General features: G+C 35.4%; 1 protein-coding gene across 3 annotated transcripts; it reads right to left on the bottom strand.

The window, feature by feature from the left end:
* Positions 1 to 52: 52 nt before the first annotated feature.
* Positions 53 to 14,634, bottom strand: LOC126830161 (large neutral amino acids transporter small subunit 1). 3 transcript variants are annotated; one of them, XM_050560454.1, is made up of 10 exons: positions 14,460 to 14,634; positions 12,308 to 12,433; positions 10,855 to 10,954; positions 10,328 to 10,372; positions 9,300 to 9,423; positions 4,738 to 4,841; positions 3,620 to 3,716; positions 2,903 to 3,052; positions 2,161 to 2,338; positions 53 to 1,267 (listed from the first exon to the last, which is right to left on the bottom strand). In XM_050560454.1, the coding sequence occupies exons 2-10, from the start codon at positions 12,354 to 12,356 to the stop codon at positions 1,203 to 1,205; spliced, it is 912 nt and encodes a 303-aa protein (XP_050416411.1). In that variant the 5' UTR covers positions 12,357 to 12,433; positions 14,460 to 14,634; the 3' UTR covers positions 53 to 1,202. The 3 variants fall into 3 exon arrangements, with proteins under 3 accessions (XP_050416411.1, XP_050416410.1, XP_050416412.1); XM_050560453.1 differs by lacking the exon at positions 14,460 to 14,634 and adding an exon at positions 13,578 to 14,445; XM_050560455.2 differs by lacking the exon at positions 14,460 to 14,634 and adding an exon at positions 13,987 to 14,445.
* Positions 14,635 to 25,497: the final 10,863 nt, after the last annotated feature.

Genomic DNA, 25,497 nt, shown 5'->3' with positions numbered 1-25,497 from the left:
TCTGTCCTGCACCGATAACAAGGATGAAACCAGGCTAACTAAAATCAAAATCATCAGTGAACAATGTTTATTTCAAAAAATAAAAGTACATCATAAAAAAGTATAATGAAATGTATATTCAAATAAACATTTTCTATAATATAAAATAGAAAGACATCTCTGTGGTCAAAATTGTTGAAGGTTGCATAATATTAATTATTCTCTTTCACACTTAATCCAACGCCAAATATAAAAATAATCCATAAAAAAATCTGAACCTGACTAGTACCTGGAAGAGACATTCTCACTATGGTGTTGTATAAAAAGTTAATTAATTATGATTAAAAACATCCACATGTGATCACTTCAAAACAATAACAATTTGTGATATTAATAAGATCACTTCAAACAAACAACAACAATTTATATAATTAATAAGATCACATATAAAGAAATTAATAAGGTCACTTCAATATAACCACATTTAAAGAAATTAATAAAGTTGATTAAAAAAATAATTAAATGAATTGATAAGGTCACTTATAAACAATACAATTGATGAAATTAATCAGGACAATTCAAAACAATCAGTGATATCAATATAGAATTTTAAAACTGTATACATGTAATTGACAAAATGAGCTATCACCCACATGTGGATTTGATACTAGAGTTAATGTAAACTGTGGTGACTGTGATGTCACTTCTCAGTCCGGCAAAAATATAATTTGATATATAAATAATGTCTATATTTGCCCAATTTTGGGTAGTTTAATTATACATAGGCACATAAAATCCCACGTCCATTTAAAATGCTGTGACAAGAAAATATCTAAATATTCCTCCTCTTCATCGTGTCCTGAAACTCCCCTTTATGGGGCAGATGCACTTTATTTGACAACTATGGATAATCATCACCTTCATATCTACCAAATTTAGTTGGAATGCAATGAGCATTTAGAATAAGTTGTAAATGCATAAATTTTCCTCTTCAAGGTGCCCATATCCTTGTCCTATGGGGCTGAGCAATATAACCACCAAATTTAGTTGAAATTCATCAAGTCAAAAATGTAAAAAGTTAACAGAAAATGAGGTATGACATTAGCCCATTGGAACGTGTTCATAGTAGAATGAAAATCACAAGTCAAATGTGAAAGACAAAAGTATCAGCACTGCACATGGGATATTCCTCTGGTATACTATCATTTAATCCGAGAAACCAATTAATCTTCATGATCCTCCTCAGGAACAATAAACATAATCTTTTGTAATAACCTTGTCATGTAATCTATAAGCAAAAAATAAATACCATTATTTTATTTGAACCAGCATTAATAATAACAATAATGATATTCAATCCATTAAGTGCTAGAAAATGTTCTCACTTTGGAGTGTTAATGATAGTAACGAAATAACTAGATTTTCACTTTGGATTTTAGCAGCCTTGTCATGCAAGATATGCCCACATTTTGCAAGAGATAAATAGAGAACAAGCTCAAAATAATGTGATTTTTGGAACAATCGAGGGCCATAATCCAGGAAGTTACGATCCGATATGCACGAATATCGAATGAAACCATGATGTTTTGGATATAAACATATATTTTAAGTTTCATCAAGATCAGATAAAAATTGTGACTTCTAGAGGGTCCACAACCTTGAAATTAAATACTTTGACACTATTTGCATAGAAGCAGCAGCCATATTGTCGGGCAGTTTCAGTCTGATTTTCAAGAAATTCAAATTCAACCATCATTAGGGTGTAATGGTGATATATTCGTATTGAAAGGAACTGAGATCCTTGGGTTAAAAACCTACATTTCAAGTTTCATCAAAATCCGATAAAAAAAATTGTGACCTCTAGAGGCATGCTGTGCAAGCTAATTTTTGAAATAAAACTGAACCATATGTTAGTCCCAAAATGACCTCTCTCTCTCTCTCTCTCTTCTCTTCTCTCTTCTCTCTCTCTCTCATCAACCGGTAAGTCTCATCAACACAGTACTTTGGTCATTTTCAATACAAGGAGAGAAATATTCAATTTCCAACTGCCAAGGGTTCTTGTTGACTTATGATGGTATTCCAACCCAGAATGTTCCTCTGTTTGAAACCACAAGTACTCCATTATAAACACTAGCATATAGTGCAAAGTATGAAATATGAATTTAACTAAAACATAGTTACCAAATTTTCTTTGTATTGCAGGTGGTCTATTTTTCCATCTTGGTCCAATGAAATATAATGGTATTCCTATTGATATTATCAATATAGCCAGTCCGCTCTCTTTTGGTTTTTGATAAAACGATACCAAAACTATCACCAAACTGATCACAAATATCGAGATTGGTATTGATAAATGAAGCTGTGAAAAAAAAAATGAACATTTTAATTTGGTCTTGATAGTATTGGTCAAACAATGTAATGATCATGTCTGTAGTTATATGGTAACATTCGGCTGACACATCAAGCAAGGCCACCAGTCTGTGGGAGTGAAGACTACACAGTGAGAACAACACTGATATTATAGCTTATTTCAATAATTCGCTCGCGCGTAGGGGTTTTTAGCAGTGGGAGGAAACCGACCAAGTTGGACAGGCGACCAGTTGAAACTACGCCAGTTGACTCAATGACAGCCCTTATGATGCAGCGCGCACATGCTAACCATTTGGCCATCCAACCCCCCAAAGCTGTACTGTCAAGTGTTTTGAAAGACAAAGACATGGAACAGAAGGGTTGTTGGGTCAAGGAGGTTAATAGGGTTGTCTCCATAAAAACACATGCTGTCTCTTCATTTAGAGATGGGTCATACATAAGACAGGGTATGCTTTCTCTATCTAGAATACCTGATTACCAGTACATAATAAGTATGCTAAAGCAAGCCATCAGTTGAATAGATCAAGAGTGATAGAATAGCAAAATGTGTTACCTTAAAGGGTCTTTCTAAAGATGGTTCCTTGTATCTTAGACATAACATGGCTGCTACAGTCAAGGATGTGACAACAGAAGTTGATAAGCCAGACATTTCTATCAGATAAAAGATTCCTTTAAAATTCTGCATCAACAGCACAATAATACACTTAAAAGAAAAAGATAATAAATTGCTATAAAACAAACAATTATACCTATTTGGCCTGCAATTCTATGGTAGGTAGCCCCACACAGCCAAGAGTTAGCTCTAATCAAAGTTGAAATGGGGGTTTAACATCCTACTTTTCTGTTCCAAACAGGCTAATGAAGACAGGAATGAAAGGTGAAGTTATTTCAGCAAGTGTTCAACCTCAAATAACAATTTCTAAAGAGATTACATATTAACTCTGATTCACATGCATTGTGGTATAATTATCAATATATCTGGAGATTTTTTTTTTTTGTATCATGGGCAACTTATTGGATGATAATTCATAAAGGCCCGGCTGTCTGTCAGAGTAAGCCTATTACGCCATAAGACCAAGCATTGGAGAGAGAAAAAAATGTCTGACAAAATGCATTGATTGCACTGAACATCTAAACTACTATAATAATATAACAAAAGCTACTCTGAACAATAGACCCTAGCTTATCATTCAATGTATGAGACTATATGGCTTACAATATTTTCCTTGATTTATCGTTAAATATAGACCGAAAATATAGGCAAACTTACAATGACGACTAGTGAAGGCGTGGGTGTATTTCTTTTTACATGTAACATGGACAGAAATCGTGGTGTGTGGTTCATTTTAGATCCTACATACAATAACCTAAACAATAAAAATGTATGTTAATATAATAGTTTAAAAATACATAATGAAAGATGAATATAGTGACAATTTCTTTCAAATCACTTATTCCGAGCAAAGTTATGAGTGTTTAAAGTTTTGAAAAGATGTAGCGTACTGATTATTATATTATCATAGCAACCTGTACATGGAATTCTGGACTTAACCTTGAGTATCCATTTTAGCATGTGTTCTAATCCATTTGAATCTGAGCCATCCTAAGACTCGCAATAGGCAGGTTTAGCTCTTACATAATGCATCTTTAATAAGCTGTATCCCATGTTAGGTACTAAAATATTCAAGACCCAACATACCAGAATAAAAATAAGAGAGTACTATATGAACCAAGAATCGAGAACTGTCACATGAGGACCCATGCCTTCCTCCCAAAAATAGGATAGGTTTATGTAAGAATTGAATTATATAAAACACATTTATGATTAACTTTTGATTTAAATAGCCTACCCAATGTAGGTCAAATATAGAAGTACTATCTCAAATCACTGAATTAATGTTCCCCAGTGGTTAGCAATGTATGTCAAATAACAAACTATTGTACGGTAAATTTAGTTGTCAACTTGTGTTTACTTTAAAGTCTTCAACCATGCAAATTTGTGCAGTCATATCTTCGTCATAGAGAAACGCAGGGTAGATTCAATTCATTTCAAGCGATATAAAAGCATACAAAAGCAAACAAAATATTCAAATTAAAGCATCATATAAATAAACTTGTTTTTTACTCAGACGTTTATATAATGTATGTACATGTTTAAATAAAAACTGTATTCTAACTTTCTAAGTTATTCTGTCATAAACTACGAATGACGTTATCACAGCCATCTTGGAATTGGGATGTCATATCAAAATATGACTTGATGGAGCCTTAGGTTTTGTGGTTACAGGAATCAATTTATTCCTTAATTAAAATCCTAACTCCATTTTAGCACTGATAAATGTAAATAATCAGTCATGTTTCAATACACAATCAAATTATTAATTCTACCTTGAAAATGCTAACGATGAACCATTTAAAGTTCCCAGAACAGATACACTTATTAACAGAGGCATTACAAAAGCCGCAGGTTTGATCGTTTGTTCTGCAAAAGTCTGAAAATAGAATTGAAAAATCTGATTGTAGTACACGAAAATGTGAAATTGACATTTGACATAAAGCCTCAAAAGGCCAGAAAAGCAGTTTAATTTATCTATGGACATATAGCATCTTCATTGATTTCTATAGATTTTATGTCACCATCGTTATTTATTTAATAAATATACTTTTCATACAACTCGGCAGATTTTCTCCATGCAGGTTTCTTTTTAAATATGGAATATACATGCTTAGTTACAAAATAACAAAAGCCTTTATATCAAAATAGTACAGAGATTATTTTATTTTTTTTTATTTTAAATATTCAACAAGATATATTTGAGTTTGTGTACCGAGGCATATGGTGTATGCACGTCTGTATTATCCCTGTTAATTAGTGCAATATGGTCAGATGTTGAATTTTATTTAGGTTGATTTGATTCAGATTGCAGGTTGCAATCAAAATAAGAAGATGAAATATGATCATCAGAAAGAAATCAGTGTTTTTGTAGATCATTGTCCTACCTTTTTTTTCTTGTCCATGTAAAACTATTTATCTTTTCTACAATATTGTGTCAAGTTTATCTGTGTCGCCTAGAAGTGTATCTTGCATAGCGATGTATTACTGGAGCAAAAATAGTTTAACTGTGCACACAGTGACTTTCCTTTACAGCGAAAGTATATAACTTATAGTTAAAAGTGACGAGAGTAAATTATAGTTGGAAGTGAGAAAGTGTGCTATTGATAGTGAAAGAGTGTAACCTCCACTCGATGCAAACTAGGTCATTTTGGGACTAACATGGTTCAATTTTTATATCAATAATTTGCTTGCTAGTTCTGGTCTTTACATATGGGAGGAAACCGTAGACAAACAGAGAGAGAGAAAAGGGGTTTAACGTCCACTCGACACAAACTAGGTCATTTCGGGACTAACATATGGTTTAATTTTATTTCAATAATTCGCTTGCGCGTAGGGGTCTTTAGCAGTGGGAGGAAACCGGAGGACCTGGAGAAAACCCACGAGGTTGAAAAGTAGACAAGGGTGGACAAATAGATAAAATTGAAAAACCAGTGGCTGCCAGGCAGGATACGCCCACATTTTGCAAGAGATGGATAGAGAACATGCTAAAAACAAACAATTTTTTGTACAATCAGGGGCAATAATCCAGAAAGTTATGTCTGAAATGCGCAAATATCAAAAGGGACTGAGACTTTTACACAATTTGCGTACAAAGAGCGGCCATTTTGTCGGGCAGTTTCATTACGATTTTCCCGAAATTCGAATTCAACCTCCATTATGGTGGAATGGTGAAATATTTAAATGTTTTTTAAAATCGGAAAAAAAAATTGTGACCTCTAGAGAATCCACAAGCTAAAAATGCGATTTTTCGAACAATCAGGAGCCATAATCCAGGAAGTTATTTTCAGATATACACGATTATCGAAAGGAACCAAGATTTTAGTGTGTAATGATGATATATTCACATGTTTTTTTAAAATCGAATAAAAATTGTGACTTCTACATGGACGGCAAGCTAAAAAGGTGATTTTTTTTTACATTCAAGGGCCATAATTCAGGAAGTTACGGTCCGATATGCACAAATATTGAAAGGATCTTTGGGTTATAAACTTACATTTCAAGTTTCATCAAAATCAGAAGAAAATTGTGACCTCTAGAGGATTCACAACCTTGATATACCATATTTTTACTCTATTTGAGAACGAGGAACGGCCATTTTGTCTGTCAGTTTTGGGCCGGTTTTCACGAAATCGGATAAAAATTATGACCTCTATAGGGTCCACAAGCTAAAAACGCAATTTTTCATACAATCGGGGGCCATAATTCAGGAAGTTACAATCCGATATGCGCGAAAATCAGATAAAATTGTGACTTCTATAGGGTCAACAAGCTAAAAACATGATTTTTCGTACAATCAAGGGGCCATAATCCATGAAGTTTCGCTCCGATACATGCCAATATCGAAAATAACCAAGATCTTTTGGAGATAAAGCTATATTTCAAGTTTCGTCAAAATCGGATAAGAATTGTGACCTGTAGAGTGTCCACAAACAATTGTGGACAGACAGGGGTGACGACAATATACATCTACATGAAAATGTGGGCATATAAAAATAGTATAATTCATAGTTAAAGTGAAAGAGTTTCTTCAGCACTGAAATTGAGGTTATTTTGACAAAAATATACACATTTGAACGCGTTTTTTGAAAGCAAATTTTAATTGATATAAATCTTATTTATATAGATGAATGCCCCTTCTAATGACACAAAATATGTATATACTTGAAATTCATTCAGCCTTGATTTCTGATACTGTGGTGGTGTTTCTGTTTATTTTGAAAATATTACACAAATATAATTGATTATTTCTTAGCTTAAATAAGATCCATATACATGTAGCATATCATTTTGTATAGATGAACACAAATATAATTATAGATACATATACCAAAATTTGCTGAACTGTAAACATTTATTTTTAAATGTAATTATTTATTCTACATATAGAACAGATAACAAGCTGTTCATCGCGTTTTCTATATGGAATTATCCAATCCATTGCACGATAGTTTTAATTTGGTTTATAAATCAACTTAATTACGCATTTATTGTACTGGAATTATTGAAGCAAAACACAAATATTATCAATGAATTGATGCAGATACATGTGTCCTACTGAGTACTTCACTCTAAATTTAAAACAGAATTTGAAAAAATTGTGAATACTAATAAACTGAATGTAATACCACTACTAGCGGCTGCCAGGCAGGATACACCCACATTTTGCAAGAGATGGATAGAGAACAAGCTAAAAACAAACATGACTTTTTGTACAATCAGGGGCAATAATCCAGAAAGTTATGGTCTGAAATGCCCAAATATCAAAAGGGACTGAGATCTTTGGGATATAAAGATATGTTTTAAGTTTCATCAAAATCGGAAAAAAAATTTGACCTCTAGAGGGTCCACAACTTTTGTAGCATACTTTTACACAATTTGCATACAAAGTGCTGCCATTTTGTCCGGCAGTTTCTTTTCGATTTTCCCGAAATTTGAATTCAACCTTCATTATGGTGGAATGGTGATATATTTAAACGGTTTTTAAAATCGTAAAAAAAAAATTGTAACCTCTAGAGAATCTGCATGCTAAAAATGCGTTTTTCGAACAATCAGGAGCCATAATCCAGGCAGTTACAGTGTAACGGTGATATATTCGAACGTTTTTTTAAATCTAATAATAATTGTGACCTCTAGAGCGACCACATGCTAAAAACACGATTTTTTGTACATTCAAGGGCCATAATTCAGGAAGATACAATTCGAAAGGAACCAAGATCTTTGTGTTATAAACATATCTTTCAACTTTCATCAAAATCGGATCAAAATTGTGACCTCTAGAGGGTCCACAACCTTGATTTACCAGATGTTTACACTATTTGCGTATGAGGGGTGGCCATTTTGTCCAGCAGTTTTGGCCTGATTTTCACGAAATTCGACGTCAACAAACATTATGGTGTAATGGTGATATATTCGAATGTTTTTTTTAAATTGGATAATAATTGTGACCTCTAGAGGGACCACAAGCTAAAAACGTGATTTTTCGTACAATCAGGGGCCATAATTCAGGAAGTTACGATCCGATATCACAAATATCGAGAGGAACCAAGACTTTTGGGTTATAAACATGCATTTCAGGTTTCATCAAATTCAGATGAAAATTATGAGCTCTAGAGTGTCCATAAGCTAAGAACATGATTTTTTCGTACAATCAGGGGCCATAATCCATGAAGTTATGGTCCGATATATGCCAATATCGAAAGGAACCGAGATCTTTGGGAGATAGAGCTATATTTTAAGTTTTGTCAAAATCAAATAAAAGTTGTGACCTGTAGAGTGTCCACAAACAAATTGTGGACGGACAGACGGACAGAGACGATGACAATATTCGAAAATGTGGGCGTATAAATATGGATTGGGGGATCAGTTTGTTTGTTTTTACTTGATGGCGATTCCACAGAATGAAGTTATAATAAGGGTTTGTTTGTTTTTTTGTGGGAGGGGGCGGGGGGGGTATCAAAATAGCATTGCCATTGTGGTCTATTTCTTTATATTTGTTTATACATTGTTCTTGACTACAGTAAACATTTTGCTCTGCCTGTAATAAATATGAATGCCAATGTGTACATGGGTGGACCTTTATTTTCCACACCATTCAAACGACTAGGCATACTTTTCATTGTTAGCCTTGCAGACAACTGAGAATCGGGTTAAAAAAAAATTCTGAAGGCTCTTTTTGGTCAATGTGAAGATTCAAACCCTGGATATTCTAGTGCCTTGTCGCTCAACCACCATGTCCATTGTAATTCTAAACAGAAATATTGATATATGTATTTTACGGTACATCAGCCTGTCGTTCCTTGAAATGGGAAATATCTGAATGACAAGGGTTACGTACCACAGCGACTGCTGTTGATTTTAACATCTCAGAAGGTGTGAGTACAGTAAAATAAGCTATATTAGCTACTATATATACAACTGTCACTATACATAGTGATATAATTATACCTAGAGGTATATTCCTGAAAAAAAAAACAAGAAAGAAAAACTAACAACAGTGATGCAACCACATATCAACCAAAATAAAATGGGGTTTATTTTCCTACTGTTCTGCACCAACTGGGCTAATGAAGATGGCCGTATGCCACGCAGTGTGCTATGAAGGACATTTTGCAAGGACAACGGCTCTACTCTTATTTCAAATTCCAGGTATCAAGGGTTCTTTAATGTGCACACCAACCTGTACAAGGACCTTGGTTTTTCAACCCAACCAAACGACTAGACATTGTTTCTTGCCAGGTTCTACGTCTGTACCACTCGCAACGCTAAACCATGCTGTGAAATCTCGAGATTGAACTCTGAACCTAGATTACATGTATATCAAGTGTTTTTCACGTCAATGGCAATCACTCCTCAAATAATCTGAAGTGTTCAAATTAAATGCAAACATATTAAAATGGTTTTATCAGACTGAGACAAGGTACAGAAACTTATTGGATATTTAATATTCAGTATGGGAACATAGCTTTAATGTCCTTGTATTTTTTCTCTTGGTCAACAATCTAGCAAAGAATTTGGGGATGCAATATCATATTTGAATGGACTAATTTCAAAACGAATCCAGTTTCTGAATGTTCTACCAGGGTTATCGTTTCGGTCATATTTAACAGTCTTGAATGACTTCATGAAATTGATTAGCTGAAGAATTTACATATCATAAAATCAAAATTTTAACCTTAAAAAACAATAAATGCAGTTAAATTTAATTGTTTTCTTGTGGGAAAATATTAAAATTGAGATAATGCTTAAAACTGTCATATTCTTTGAACAAAAATAAATCAAAAATTGACTGGCAAAATGTTGAAAAGAAAGCCCTTGTTCTAACAAAGAATGAAAGGGAGGGTATCAATATCAATTTAACGTTACCTTTGTGGTTTTATCACTTCACCTGCAAACATGCATATATTACTCCTACAAATATTCAGGTAAATATATATCAATCAATGAAATATATAGGTAAATATATTGCTAAATACATATATCAATCAAATATGTAGCTAAATATATATCAATTATATTTACAGGTAAAGTCCAAGTTTTGGAAGATTCTAACAAAAAGTATGTCCTGTATTGTGACATAGAACTCTGCAAAACTTTTTAAATCTGTGATGCAAACAAAATTGAATTGTATAGGTTCTTCCATATATACGTTAGTCTAATTAACAATCTTGTGGAGTTTTTAAAATATGCTTTTAAACTGCGTATTGCATTCTCCAGAATTCATAACTTCATGTTTCGCTATTGAAAAATTCTGAATTGCAATAAAGTTCTTCACAATCCATGCAAATTCGAAAAAATCGATCAAGAACATTGACCTGCAGATCGTTCACTGTATATTGTGGACTGAAAATTTATCTCAAAATGATTCAACCTAATTATTGACGTTCACTTACCATCCGGAATATGCCCAATTGCCAGAATAAAATGCAAAGACTATAGAACCCACATTAAAATCACTTCCTTCAAAAGCATTATCAAAAGCTCCCATTTCACCTGTATAACAAAAACATCACATTCATTTTTTTTAAAAAGGAAAAAAATACTTTGGATCAGATAACATAAATTATCTAGTCCGCCCTAGTATCCAGTCTCACAATGCAGAATATCTACCCAACAAATTAAATAAAGATCACATAAGACAAACAATCCCGGTTCTATTGGACACATTTTAAATAAATCATAAAATGAACTGAAATGGGCTTTAAGCATCCTACTTTTTCAGCACCAACCAGACTAAGCTGAATGGACCATTTATTGAAAATGTTGCCAAGGCAGTGGCGTTTCCATCTACTCATCAAATTCCAACAGTCAAAGAGAGAGAGAGAGAGAGAGAGATGGGGTTTAACATCCACTCAACACAAACTAGGTCATTTCGGGATTAACAAATGGTTCAATTTTATTTCAATAACTCACTAGCATACATGTATCAAGGTCTTTAGCTGTGGAGGGAGACCGGAGCACCTAGAGAAATCCCACAAGGATGGACAGGCAACCTTGTCACGTACAAGCAAGGAATCGAAACCACAGTACTTGACTCAATGACAGACTTTATGATTTAACATGCACATGTTAAACCATTTGGACCCACCACAACCAGTCAAAGATTTGTTAGTCTGCAGGCTAACAGGTACCTCAGTTCTCTATTCCAGCCATCCAAACAAATAAAGAGTTTCCTTGTCAAGCCATCCATCCTACACCACTAACAAGGGGATCAAACTCGTGACCTCCTGGTTAGTGATTCAGGGTCATACTCACTAGGTCACTGTGGTTCCAATTAAATCAAAAGCTCTGTCAAATTTAAGAGTTCAAGTGTGCAATGTGCCTGGTGTAGTTGGGAGGGAAGGGAGGGAAATGGAGTTTAACATCCACTCTACACAAACCAGGCCATTTTGGGACCGACATATGGTTCAATTTTATTTCAATAATTCACTTGCATGCAGGGATCTTTGGCAGTGGAAGGAAACCGGAGAAGACCCACGAGGTTGGACCGGCGACTCTACTCCTTGTCACATACAACCAGGGAATCGTAACCATGTCAGTTGACTCAATGAAACGGACCTTATGATACAACATGCTTGCGCTAACCATACAGCCATCCAAACCCTCTTGTGTAGTGGGGCCAGGGCACTGTAGAAGCCAAAACCACACTTTTTAGTATGCTTTTGATAGTTTAATTGTTTGTGAATCTTGTCAAACAGTAAATGTGCGCTTTTCAACTCTTTCCCCAACATCAAGATATTTCCGCATCCGCACATTGTATCCTCCTAATGATACCTCTTTAACTATGACTGAGATTATATCTACTTGAGATTACAGACTGTATCAGATTAATATTGTTCTACTTACCTTTATAAAGCCACACACATCCTATAACAATGACTGCAAACAACGCCATTAGTTTACTACCTGTTATTATGGCTTGCAGTTTGGTCACCCATTTCACATTTATGCAGTTTATTGCCACTATGAAAGCTGAAAATAAGATTTAAGTATTTGACTTGATGTAAACATGTATCAACCTCACATAAAACAAAAAAAAACAGCAGCTGCCAGGCAGGATATGCCCACATTTTGCAAGAGATGGATAGAGAACAAGCTAAAAACAAACATGATATTTTATACAATCAGGGGCAATAATCCAGAAAGTTATGGCCTGAAATGTGCAAATATCAAAAGGGACAGAGATCTTTGGGATATAAAGGTGTGTTTTAAGTTTAATCAAAATCGGATTAAAATTGTGACCTCAAGAGGGTCCACAACCTTCGTATTACACACTTCTAAACAATTTGCATACAAAGAGCGGCCATTTTGTCGGGCAGTTTCATTTCGATTTTCCCGAAATACGAAATCCAACCTTCAATATGGTGGAATGGTGATGTATTTAAACGGTTTTTAAAATTGGAAAAAAATTGTGACCTCTAGAGAATCCGCAAGCTAAAAATGTGATTTTTTGAACAATCAGGGGCCATAATCCAGGAAGTTATGGTCACCCATTTCCACAAGCTAAAAACCTGATTTATCGTACAATCAAGGGCCATAATTCAGGAAGTTATGGTCCGATACACGCGAATATTGAAGGAACCGAGATCTGTGGGTTATAAACATACATTTCAAGTTTAAACCAAATCGGATGAAAATTGTGACCTCTACAGTGTTCACAAGCTAAAAACGTGATTTTTCGTACAATCAAAGGCCATAATCCATGAAGTTATAGTCCGATACATGCCAATACACCATATTTTAGTCCCAAAATGACCTGGTTTGTGTAAAGTGGATATCAATTCAGAATTCTTCTTTAATAACACATATCAAAAATTAATTTTTAAGTTCTTAAACCCCTGTAGTCATGTACATAACTTCTTAAACCCCCACAACATATTAAATCACTGCAACATTTTAACCCATTGCAACATTTTACACCATGTAATTACCACTGCAACATCTTACCATCACAAACCAAATAAACAATTTAATTTTTTACCCAAATCAAAAAGGTCTATCTATTTTAAAAGTATATTTTTGTTTGGTACGTGATAGAAGTTTAAACATGCCGGTACCTGTTAATGAAATAATTAAACATTACCATGGAACTTATAAGGTCCATGACATTACTTACTATAAACCAGTGCACTGATAAGCCTCAATAAAACTTGGGGAATTTCTTCACAATTGTTATACACTGGTTGTAATATATATGTTGAAAATATTAAACATAATGCTGCATAACCCGAGCAATAATTAAAAATGTGCGTCCATAAACAAAGAAATGCCGCAAAATCACCAAAAGCGCGGTAAATGTACATATATTCACCACCCGATGTCGGAAGAGCTGCTCCGAGTTCGGCGAAACAAGCTGCACAAAGTGCCGAATAGACTCCACACAAAGCCCATAACACATAGGACATTCCCAGTGATCGAACGTAGAAGAGGATACCAACTGGTGAAACGAAAATACCCGATCCTATCATAGTCCCAACTAATATAGTTACGCAATCAAACAACGATATCTGCTTTTTTAGACGTACTATTTCTAAATTTTCTTCCATCTTCGTTTATGACAATATACCGTATATTATAAACTTCTTGATCTTATTTTTACTCACAAGAAAATGTACCTAGACATTCGACACTATTATTTACATATCAGTGTTATTATATATCACAGTCAGTAAACACATGTCTTATATCGGGGTCGTAAAAAATACGTAAATGAATTATTAATTACATATTAAATACAAGTAATATGCGTGCGCATCCAGGGAATAGACAATAGACTCAGTGAGGGAACTGCCACCGGTAACACAACGACAACACAACCAACTAGTGTAACACTGTGGAGGCTGCTGCAATGATATTGCGCCTTCATTCCCATGCACCATTTTCCTAGGGGTTTATTTAGAACATGGACACTATATTTTATCGACCTACTACAATTTCCCAAATGAAATTATCAACAAAACGACATCAATTATACAAATGGGTAAATAGCGATACGTACGGTATTCCTACCCGGCTATACCTCAGTATCCCATATATATATATTTTAACATTTATAGACCATATTTTCACTTAAAATGTTGAATATAATCCAATTCAGACAGTCCATCGGTCGGTTATAATCACAGAGGTGTATATCAATATATGCACCTCCATGGTAATAATCGCCATTTAGTTACTGTGTAAAAGTTATTTTATCCCATTTAAAAAGACCCTATATATGTTGTATATTGGAATAATGGGTAGATATGAAACAAAACCGTGGCAGGTAAAAACGGGGTATAATAAAATATGGGGATGATATAAACGTACGATGAGTTGAAAAGTTTAAAAAAAAACGTAATATAATAAAATCCGAGGGCCTTAACTACGGTGGCCCATATACGACTTTTAAATATTTTTTAGTTTTGGGTTTTGTTTTTTAGTTTTAGGTTTGTTTTTTTAGTTTTCACCTAGGTGATAACTTATCACCTCGGTGATAACCTTTTCACCTCGGTGGAAACGTTTTCACCTCGGTGATAACTTATCACCTCGGTGGAAACGTTTTATACGCTCAATATTATTTCGTTATCATATAGGATGACCCGTGCACTTTACAGAAAGTTGGTCTCGACACGGCTAAATGTGCACGCTTCAGTTGCGTGTCTCGAACTGATTTCTGACTACCCCGCACTCGCTTTGAGTCGATAAATAGCCATGGCACGTGCAATTCTCTACAAATATATCAACTATTACAGCCGTAAAAAATCTATTGTTGACGATTTTGAATAGCAGTAAAATTTAGCTTCTTGGTTATTACAGCAGCTTTAGTAATTACGTTTGTGTTATTTTTTAAATTGCTTTATCATTAACTGTACCGTTAAGAGCGGCATCTTTTGGTTTAGTACAAATACTATCTCTGAATCACTTTCTTTAGCAGGAACATGATACTAGCAGTAGTTTCATTTTACTTTTACAAGTTTCTTAAAACAATTGTTGAGTTGTCTAAAGTGCTTATTTCTAAATTCAATTTCTTGTTCTAGCTTTCTGTTATGTTTCGTAAAAAAGTAGTCTTGATTATCCCGACCTGTCAATCAGACGTAGAATGGTCGATAGACTGGTTAAGCGAGACTAATTTCAAAACAAGGGCACGTAACCTATCTTTTACTCAAAAGTGTCTGGATGTTATGGACGCAACTTGGAACCAGTTTTCAGTCTATTATTTATAGATGATTAATGGTCATAGCTTATTAAGTACAACATGATCGTTTATTTAGTGACTATAATTGTGTGAAACTGATTTGAGGCTTGGCATATATATAAATATTGTGGCGTAATTGTCGAGATATTTGGAGATATTTATTTATGGTGGGTCACCCTACATTATGGCGATGTTGCGGATTATTGGGGTGGGAGGGGGGTAACCGGGATCGATGCCCGGAAGAAGCCCCCTACATCACGTTGGATCCTAGCGACCAATAAAACCACCAAACATTATTTGTTCGCTATACAGTTACGTTAAGTACCATCAGGATAAATATATTTAAATATAAAGTCATGTTAATCGATTGATTGACTGAAGCTTATGTGGCGTCTTTCAACTGAAGCATACTTTATTTTAGCTTATATGTTCACTTTAAATATAAAGTATGCTTCATACGAAAGACGATATCTACCTAAAATTGTATTTGTTCTGACATTTCCACATGGGGTCATGATCGTCAAAAGGGTGACGTCGCAACAGAACATGTAAGGGTAGGCTTATATATCGGAACAAAAACGAAATGAAATGAAATGAAATGGGGTTTAACGTCCTACTGTTCTGCTCCTAATCTGGGCCAATGAAGACGGGCATACGCCATACAGTGTGCTATGAGGGAAATTTTGCCCGGGCAGCGGCGCTACGGCCTACTCTTATATCGAATTCAAACTGCCAAGGGATCTTTTACGTGCACGCCAATGTGTACACGGGACCTCGGTTTTTCGACCCATCCGAACGACTAGACAGCTGTCCTTGTCAAGCCCTCCGTCCTGCATCACTGACAAGGGGAACCACGGAACAAAAACAATTTGAAGTAGATATTATCGTCTTTCGTATGAAGCATACTTTATATTTAAAGTGAACATATAAGCTAAAATAAAGTATGCTTCAGTTGGGGCCCCCGCTACAACCCAAGATATATCCTTCCTTTAATTTAGGAGGGCGCAAGATCCAACAGTAGGGAAAGTACTAAAAGTTGTCGACCGGAATATTCTCGACCGGCCTTAGGTGGGATGGTCGCCAGGAACCAACTTGAGGTGAGGTCGGGGGCTTCCTTCGGGCATCGATCCCGGTTTCCCCCTCCCACCCCCAATAATCCTGGCAACATCGCCATATAAGCGAAATAATATTGAGCGCATAAAACATTAATCAATCAAATTGTTTTATGTATTTTTTAATTCCAAATATCTTTTGTTTTCAGGCAGAATCCGTCACTTTTGCTGAATGACATACTTTTCTTGTTTTTCCGAATGTAGTCATACCCGTGGTCACTTTTGTGTAGTTAATTTGCGGTCTTCTTTGGAACCGCCCTGTTTGTACACGTGAAAACGAGACCTATTAGTAACACGTGAGTTCCCACCTAGGTGAAAACGTTTCCACCGAGGTGATAAGTTATCACCTAGGTGAAAACCTTTTCACCTAGGTGAGAATTAAAAAATCAAACCTAAAACTAAAAAACAAAACTAAAAAAAATTAAAAGTCGTATATGGGCCACCGTACCTTACTGCTTCTATACAAAAGAAACGTGGTACGCGACTTTGGTTTATTTTGCAAACTATGTTGTTTATTTAATCCATTTTAATGTTTTTATTGGTCATATTTACACTTTATGTTAAAATATGTACAATGTAGATAGCCGATCGGTCGGTTGATTATCATACGGTTAATAATACTATGTAAAAGTTATTATATTATACGCTATTTAAAAAGACCCAATCTGTTTCACAGAGATCTTCTAATATCTCTGTAACAGATGACTGTTTCGACACGTGACGTCACATCATGCGGCGTCAATCATTGGCTCAATAGCGCGTGCATTGTCTACATAAGACGTTATACTGATTCGGGCTAAATGGTGAATTTTGCTTATTTTAATACCCATTTACCCTAAATGATTTTTATCTAAAAATAATTCAAACGTCTTTATTTATTTTTCTAATAAATGAAAAAAAATTGTTTTGGAATTTAATTTGACGGAAGAAAAAAGTTAATTTGGGACTCATTAAGTCGCATCGATGTCATCCTCATCAGTGATTGTAGAGGCCTAGCGAAAATTCACTGCTGATCAGTGTGAAAAAGAACCTCCGTGGAATATTGGGTAGATATGAAACAAACCGTGTCAGGTAAAAACGGGGAATATGGATGATACGAAAATTATGAGTTGATATATACAAAAAACGTGGTATAATAGAATCCGAGACTGAGATAACGCACCAAGCTCGCCTTGCGCGGCTTCTATACAGCTGAAAGGTGGTACGCTCGCCTTACTTCACCTATACAACTGAAACGTGGTACGCGACTTTGGTACCACGTGCTTTTTAATTCGAGGCTGAGATAACAGTAGCTTATGGTGTGGGATCTGTAAAATCATTTGATCCAATTATGGCCATGAAACTTTGACATGATTTTCGACTGAAAAGGGGCTAAAAATTCGGTACGAAACTGGATATTGAATGCGGCCTTTTCCCAATGACACACTACCGAAGTAGTTTAGCCATTTCAACCCGTGAGTTTGTTGTAATCCTTTGAAATATGAAGCTGATATCTCAGTCATATTATATGCTATTCTACCCCGATTTCTCCCTCACAACATGTACTGTAGGCCTAATATCAGCCTATTATTCTCTTGTACCACGCCTTTACACAGTACTGTAATATCAGTTATGTAATATGTTCTATTATACCACGTTTTACCTACTTCCGTTGTATTTTAAAAGTAGCCGTATATTAAATTATACATTGTAACACGTTTTACATATCTTCCCTTCTTCTTTCCTAGAGTTTTACGTCAAATTTCACCATGGGTGATATCGTAGACAACCAGCGGCTGCCAGGCAGGATACGCCCACATTTTCGAGAGATGGAGAGAAAACAAGCAACGAAAGTAATTTTTCCTACAATCAAGGGCCATAATTCCGGAAATTACAATTCGATATGCGCAAATATCGAAAGGAACCAAGATCTTTGGGTTATACACTTAAATTTCAAGTTTCAACAAAATACGATAAAAATTGTGATCTCTATAGAGTCCACAACCTTGATATACCATATTTTTACGCAATTTGAGAACGAGGGGCGGCCATTTTGTCTGTCAGTTTTGGGCTGATTTTCACGAAATTCAAACTCAGCCGTCCTTAGGGTCTAACGGTGATATAATAATACGTTTTTTTTAAATCGGATAAAAATTATGACCTCTATAGGGTTCACAAGCTAAAAACGCGATTTTTCGAACAATCAGGGGCCATAATTCAGGAAGTTACGGTCCGATATGAGCGAATACCGAAAAGAACCGAGATCTTTGGGTTATAAACTTACATTTCAAGTTTCATCAAAATAGGATTAAAATTGGTGACCTCTATAGGGTCCACAACCTTGATATACCATATTTTTACGCTATTTGAGACCGAACGGCGGCCATTTTGTCTGTCAGTTTTCGGCCGATTTTCACGAAATTCGAACTCAATCGTCCTTATGGTTTAACACTGATATAATAATACGGTTTTTTAAATCGGATAAAAATTATGACCTCTATAGGGTCCACAAGCTAAAAACGCGATTTTCCGTATAATCAGGGGCCATAATTCAGGAAGTTACGTTCCAATATGCACGAATATCGAAAGGAACCGAGATCTTTGGGTTATAAGCATACATTTCAAGTTTAAACCAAATCGGATAAAAATTGTGACCGCTACAGTGTTCGCAAATTAAAAACGTGATTTTTCGTGCAATCAGAGGTCATAATCCATGAAGTTACGGTCCGATACATGCCAATATCGAAAGGAACCGAGATCTTATTTCAAGTTTCATTGAAATCGGATAAAAATTGTGACCTGTAGACTGTTCACAAACAATTGTGGACTGTATTATACCCGCGTGAGACCGGGGTGGCGTCCTTGCTGCGCTGCTACGGCGACGGAAGATATCGTGCTGTGGTCGCCAATGATCACCGAGTCACGGCGGTTTTTTTTGTTTTTTTTTTTTTTGAACAAGGTTCTGCGATCTGACCTGGAAAGCTGCGAGAACGCGGTGGGATCGCGAAAGTCGCGAGACAAATGTGGTAACATCTCCATTAACGTAGTACACGTGTAGTACACACGTGGCAAAGACACTGCGAAAATTGTAACATTCGCAACGGCGACTTCATGGCGTCTTCACCACGACCCTCGCGTTTCAGCCACGACCCAATGAACCAAACGTCCGGAGTCCTTATGACGTTGTCATGACGATGTTACGATGATTGCACCACTGTTGCACGATTGCACCACGTCCTGATAAGGCCCCAGTGTGACTGTGGCGATCTTATGGTGTTCTCACTGCGTTTATGGAGTTCTTAATACGAACATATCGCGGTTACCAAGCTTGCATTACGCTCCTATGGCGACCATGCTTTTCATGTGCGGCATGCTATAAAAACAGGCGATTCAAAGTACAGTGTATGTCGTTTTTATCATCATGGCAGAAGATATCCAGAATTTGATAATATTACAACAATTGATTATTGTGCAGCAACAGGCAGACAATGATGCTGCAGCTGTAAACATCATCAAACGGCGACGAAGGGGAGGGCAAGGCGAAAAAGTTGTTGGGTTAGTTAGACCATGACTGGGTGATGTCCGAAGATATCAGTTTAGGCGCTTCAATCGCCTCATGCCTGAGTTGAGACAAGTAGATCATGCATCTTTCCAAAATTTCCTCAGAATTCCACCAGATATGTTTGATGAGCCGCTCGCCAGAATCACTAAGGTTGGAGTATCGCGCTGAACAGTCACTGACTGGGTGTCAGACTATGAAGCATCATTCTTGGAGGTCCTCTCTGTTAATGAGGCTGGTGCTGGTGAGGTGCATACTGTCTAAGATGCCAGTCAGTCTCGGCCACTGCCACGGCCTCACCCTCTGGTACCATGCTTCTCCGACATCGTGTTTCTGCTAAACGCACAACTGTGCAGTATGACTGCACAATGATCATCTTGAAATGTCAAAAGATCTGACCAGCTTCTATAGTCGCCGTGATCCCGTGGTAGAAACGCACGTGCAGTGGTGATAGACGTAGAATACCTGTGGCAACAACCTTATGATCGTGATTAGAGCGCCGTTGCCAAGCCAACAGAAACGCCATAGGCGTGGAGAGATCGTGACGGGTGCGCCGTGAGAACGCGGTATAATCGTACAGGTCGCAGTAAGAACGTAACTTTTTTCAAATTTTTAATTTTTTGGGACATTTTCTCGCATTGTGTTCACGTTTACCGGCGACCTTGTGTATTTTCTGGTGGCCATACGCTCGCAGCAGCGCAGTAGTGACGCCACCCCGGTCTGACGGCTGCATTATATTAAAATACCAGTAAAACGCCATCTTTTGATATTGGCTTATCATTGTTTTAATTAATGGGGCAACATGCCAATCGTACATTATTTATGAAACGTGGTACTGTTATCTCAGCCATATAAGCTGTATTGCTATATCAGAGCCTTTACGCTGTACTCTAATATCAGCAATATATGATATACCACATTTACCTACTTCCGTTGTATTTTAATAGTAGCCGTACATTAAATTATACATTATACCACGTGTAAACTCATCAAGCGCAGAACTGTATTAATATGCCATTCAAAGAATATGTTAAGGTCTAGTAAATACCTGAAAATATTAAACCTCACAAAGGTTAAGTATATTCAAATTGGGCCTTGCACGTGTGTATCCTTTAATTAGACCACTACTATATTATAATACTGGAAATAGGAAAGAGAATATTATCAATTGCCAATTAAGAAATAAAGCTAGTAACTTAAAGTAGCTAAGTCTCTAACTCAGTATCATCCAAAGTCTTTGACATCGAAAACACGAATTATTTGTCAATTTAAATCAACATTGGTGTTGTTATCGTATCTTGAAAAGATGGGCTTCTGGGGCCTGCTTCACAAAATTTTAACAAAAGATTAAATCAAAATTTTAGTAGATACTTCAATTTTGATTGGCTAAGCACTAAAATCAATCTAATATTATCCAATCAAATTACTAAAATTTGGATTTTATCTTAGTTAAAGTTTCGTGAAACAAGCCCCTGATATCCAATATTTAAGACAAAATAAACATTTTATCATTGGTACCATAATGCGTTTCAGCGCCATTTGTAATAGGGGACTCGAAGAACGAGGCTAGACATATTCCACAAGTCATGTCAAACGGTGAAGCCATATTCTTATCTGGAGAGCATGCGCAATAAATACTATCGGCGTAGACTGGAATAACCAGACGCTAGAGATAGCCATTCGATTGACACTTCTGGCGTATTTCTCCGAACATAACTGATTTGAAATTAGAGTAAAAACGGAAATCAGTTTATATACATTCATATTATATTATTATATGCGTTGTGACCCATTTGTGTCAATTTCTAGGTCCCAAATATTAGCGATTTAGCTCCTTTAAATAATCACTTATTCTACCATTTTATTACTGAAACAAAAGTGTGTCCTAGGTGTAATTCTGAAGACGAAGAAAATTACCATTATTTTTTCATATGTCCAGTCTACTCTGCCCCAAGAAAAATTCTAAAAAATAATCTACACCACCTTAATCAAAATGTTACAATTGACCTGATCCTATATTGCAACCCCTCTCTTTCAGATAATACCAATTCCAACATATTTGAAATAGTGCAAAAATACATAAAGACAGCTAGAGATTTTAACACTTTAAATTTTAAAACTTAAAATTACACTCCAAAAATGTATATATGTTTGTAACTCACTGCCTGTACGTATGTCACCATTGTATTGTAAACATAAGATTTAACTATTTTATATGTTTGGAGAGAACTTATATAGGCCTTTGCCTGTTGTTCAATCTAGTTCAGTTTATTGAATAAAATATTGTTTAAACTAAACTAAGGTCTAGTAAAATACCAGTATATTGGACCCGAGTGACTATTTCAATGATATGTACGTGCATGGTAGGGTATCTGTATTTTATATACAAAGGGGATAGTGTATCTCTTTTAAATCGTTTAATGTCTCCAGTAATGACATTACGTAATATATTGATGTAACACCCAGGCCGACACCTTTGTGCAGTATCGATACTTAATGTCTCGCTCTCCACCATTAAACATCACCTATACCGTTGCATTTTAATATTAGCCATATATTCTTTAAAACGTGATACAAAACATGGTAATGTAATACTAGCCATGTTTTATTACACCACGTTTTTATACAGCCACATTTTCATGTGCACCTGCTATACGGTTGCCATGTCACAATTTTTATCCGATCTTAAAATATGAAACTTAAAGTATGTGTCTATATCCCAAATATCTCGGATGGGTTCGATTTTGGCACATAACGGTCTAGGACTTTCTGGATTATTGTCCCCGATTGTAATAAAATCGTGGTTTTACACTGTTAAAAATATTTTGGTTATTTTACCCTAAAATTACGGGCAGCAAAAGTTGCCCCTAAATCATAGGTAAAATTACACCATTAGTTATTCAACAATTTACTGTAGAAGGACATATCTGTTAATTTACATTTCTTGTAAAAATACATCACAATGTTAATTTATATTTCTTGTAAAAATACATCACACTGTTAATTTACACTTTTGTTAAAAATACTAACATTGGTAATTTTACATGCAAGATTCGAGCAATAGCCCCGGTGTAAAATATTTCGTATTAATATCACTTCAATATATATTGATTATCGATAATCCTGTTTGGTAGACGAGAGCATGCTTCCAGGCTTTCAGATGTAAGCTCGCGGTACTATCTATTTGCAGGCATTATAACCCTGCTTTACAGACAGTCCGGCCCAACTAACACTGGCCAATCGGTTAAATTTACCGTCTTCGAGTGAACTTGAAAACGAGATAATACAACCTACGGCCAGAAAGTCAAAACATTTTTTTTTTTTTTTTGCATTTAAGAAAATACTTACAAACTGATTAACGTACGCTAATTATCAATACACTTTATAGATCTTATAAATAATGGAAACTAGATATACATGACATGCAATATACCAGAATTTACAAGATGTGATTGTCCATATTATGGTTAACAAATTGAAATGAATACCATAAGAAGATAATTATTAGGAATGTTTCGTTTCTATGGAATACTAAAATACAATAAGAGATAGTAAACTTACCGAATAAGTAAATTTACCGAATAAGTAAATTTACAAAATAACGTGAATAAACGTAAGTCTGTAAAATGACATGCTGGCTATGTTATTTTCCGTTCAATATTTTAAGGTAAAAACAAATTCTTTAACTGCTGTAATTTTACTTATATTTCTTACCTAAAAGTAAATTACATAATAATGTGAACAAACGTAAAATCTGTAAAGTAACACGCTTGCTGCGTTACTTTCAGTTCAATTTTATTACATTATATGTATTTTTACAGGATGTTGTAAAATATACCGATAATTGAGGTACAAAAAATCCTTGTACTACTGTAATTTTACATACAGTTCTGACAGTTTACCTGGTGGTTGTCGTAACATCATTTGCGATTTGGTTGTGGACTTCAACGGTCACTGTTAGTTGGTTGTGTGTTGAGAAATGTTAACAAAAATATTTCAAGGTTTGCTTTCATTACTATTGAATAAACCATTTCTGTGATTTCAACATTTTACGACAACCAATTTGGGCTACGGTAATCTTCCTAAAGTTTGAATACACTGAAAATTACTGTATTTTGACGTTACGTATGTAAAAATAAATTATTTCACGGTAAAATCACCTGTATAATATCTTTTTTTTACGACTATTTGTACTATCACCCCTGTTTGGTGTAATAAAACATACACTTGTAAAATAACATACAACTACGTAAATATTTTACCACATTCCTACGGTAAATTAACATTTATTTCTAACAGTGTAGCTCGTGGACTCTGTAGAGGTCACAATTTGTATCCAGTTTTGGATAATGGAAGTTTATATATCCCAACGATATTGAGACCCCCCCCCCCCTCCACCTAAGCCTTACGCAATTTATACATAGTGTATAAAGGGTTTAATCGTCAAAGTCAATAACATACATACTATTCGAAATCAACAAAGGAAAACACGTCCGTACGTTCGTTCACATTTATTTGTGGAAACTACATGTCACAATTTTTATCAGATTTAGATACTTATATCCCAAATATCTCTGATGGGTTTGATTTTGGCACATATCGGACCAAGATTTTCTTGATTATATTATCCCTGATGGCAATAAAAAATTGAGGTTTTAGCTTGTGGACTCTGTGGAGGTCAAATTTTCATCCTATTTTGATTGATCTTAAAATGGATGTTAATCCCAAAGATAATGAGGTGCCCCCCTGAGAATCAGTACCACGTGCGAAGGGTAAAGAAGGGGTATAATACAGTATAATGGGGTGTGATATGATATAAATCTCGTTTTTTTTTCAACGGTCTAGATTAATGAAGACATACCGAAGCATTATGTATTATGTAAGGTCTTTATCGACGTTATTTATTGCCTTGATACCACATAAATCTTGTGATGATCTTGTCTAACCGAAAAACAATAAAACATTGCCGGGTGTCGGCTGTGAAGACCATCCTTTCCTCTAAGGCAACTAAAACGACTATTGGGCACATTCGGTCCTTTAGTAACTTTAAATAAGTAGTAAACACCCCGTTTAACGATATGTTGGTGATGGCACGTTTTTGATCCCTTGAGTAGTAAAAACTCCGTTTAACGATATATTGCTGGTGGAACGTTTTTTTTTTATCCCTTTAGTAGTAAACACTCCGTTTAACGATATGTTGCTGGTGGAA

This window comes from Patella vulgata, chromosome 8 (genome assembly GCF_932274485.2).
Source record: "Patella vulgata chromosome 8, xgPatVulg1.2, whole genome shotgun sequence".
In the NCBI taxonomy this organism is placed as follows: Eukaryota; Metazoa; Mollusca; class Gastropoda; family Patellidae; genus Patella; species Patella vulgata.
The sequence above is the reverse complement of the archived record's forward strand: the minus strand, read 5'-3'. Positions and strand labels throughout refer to the sequence as shown.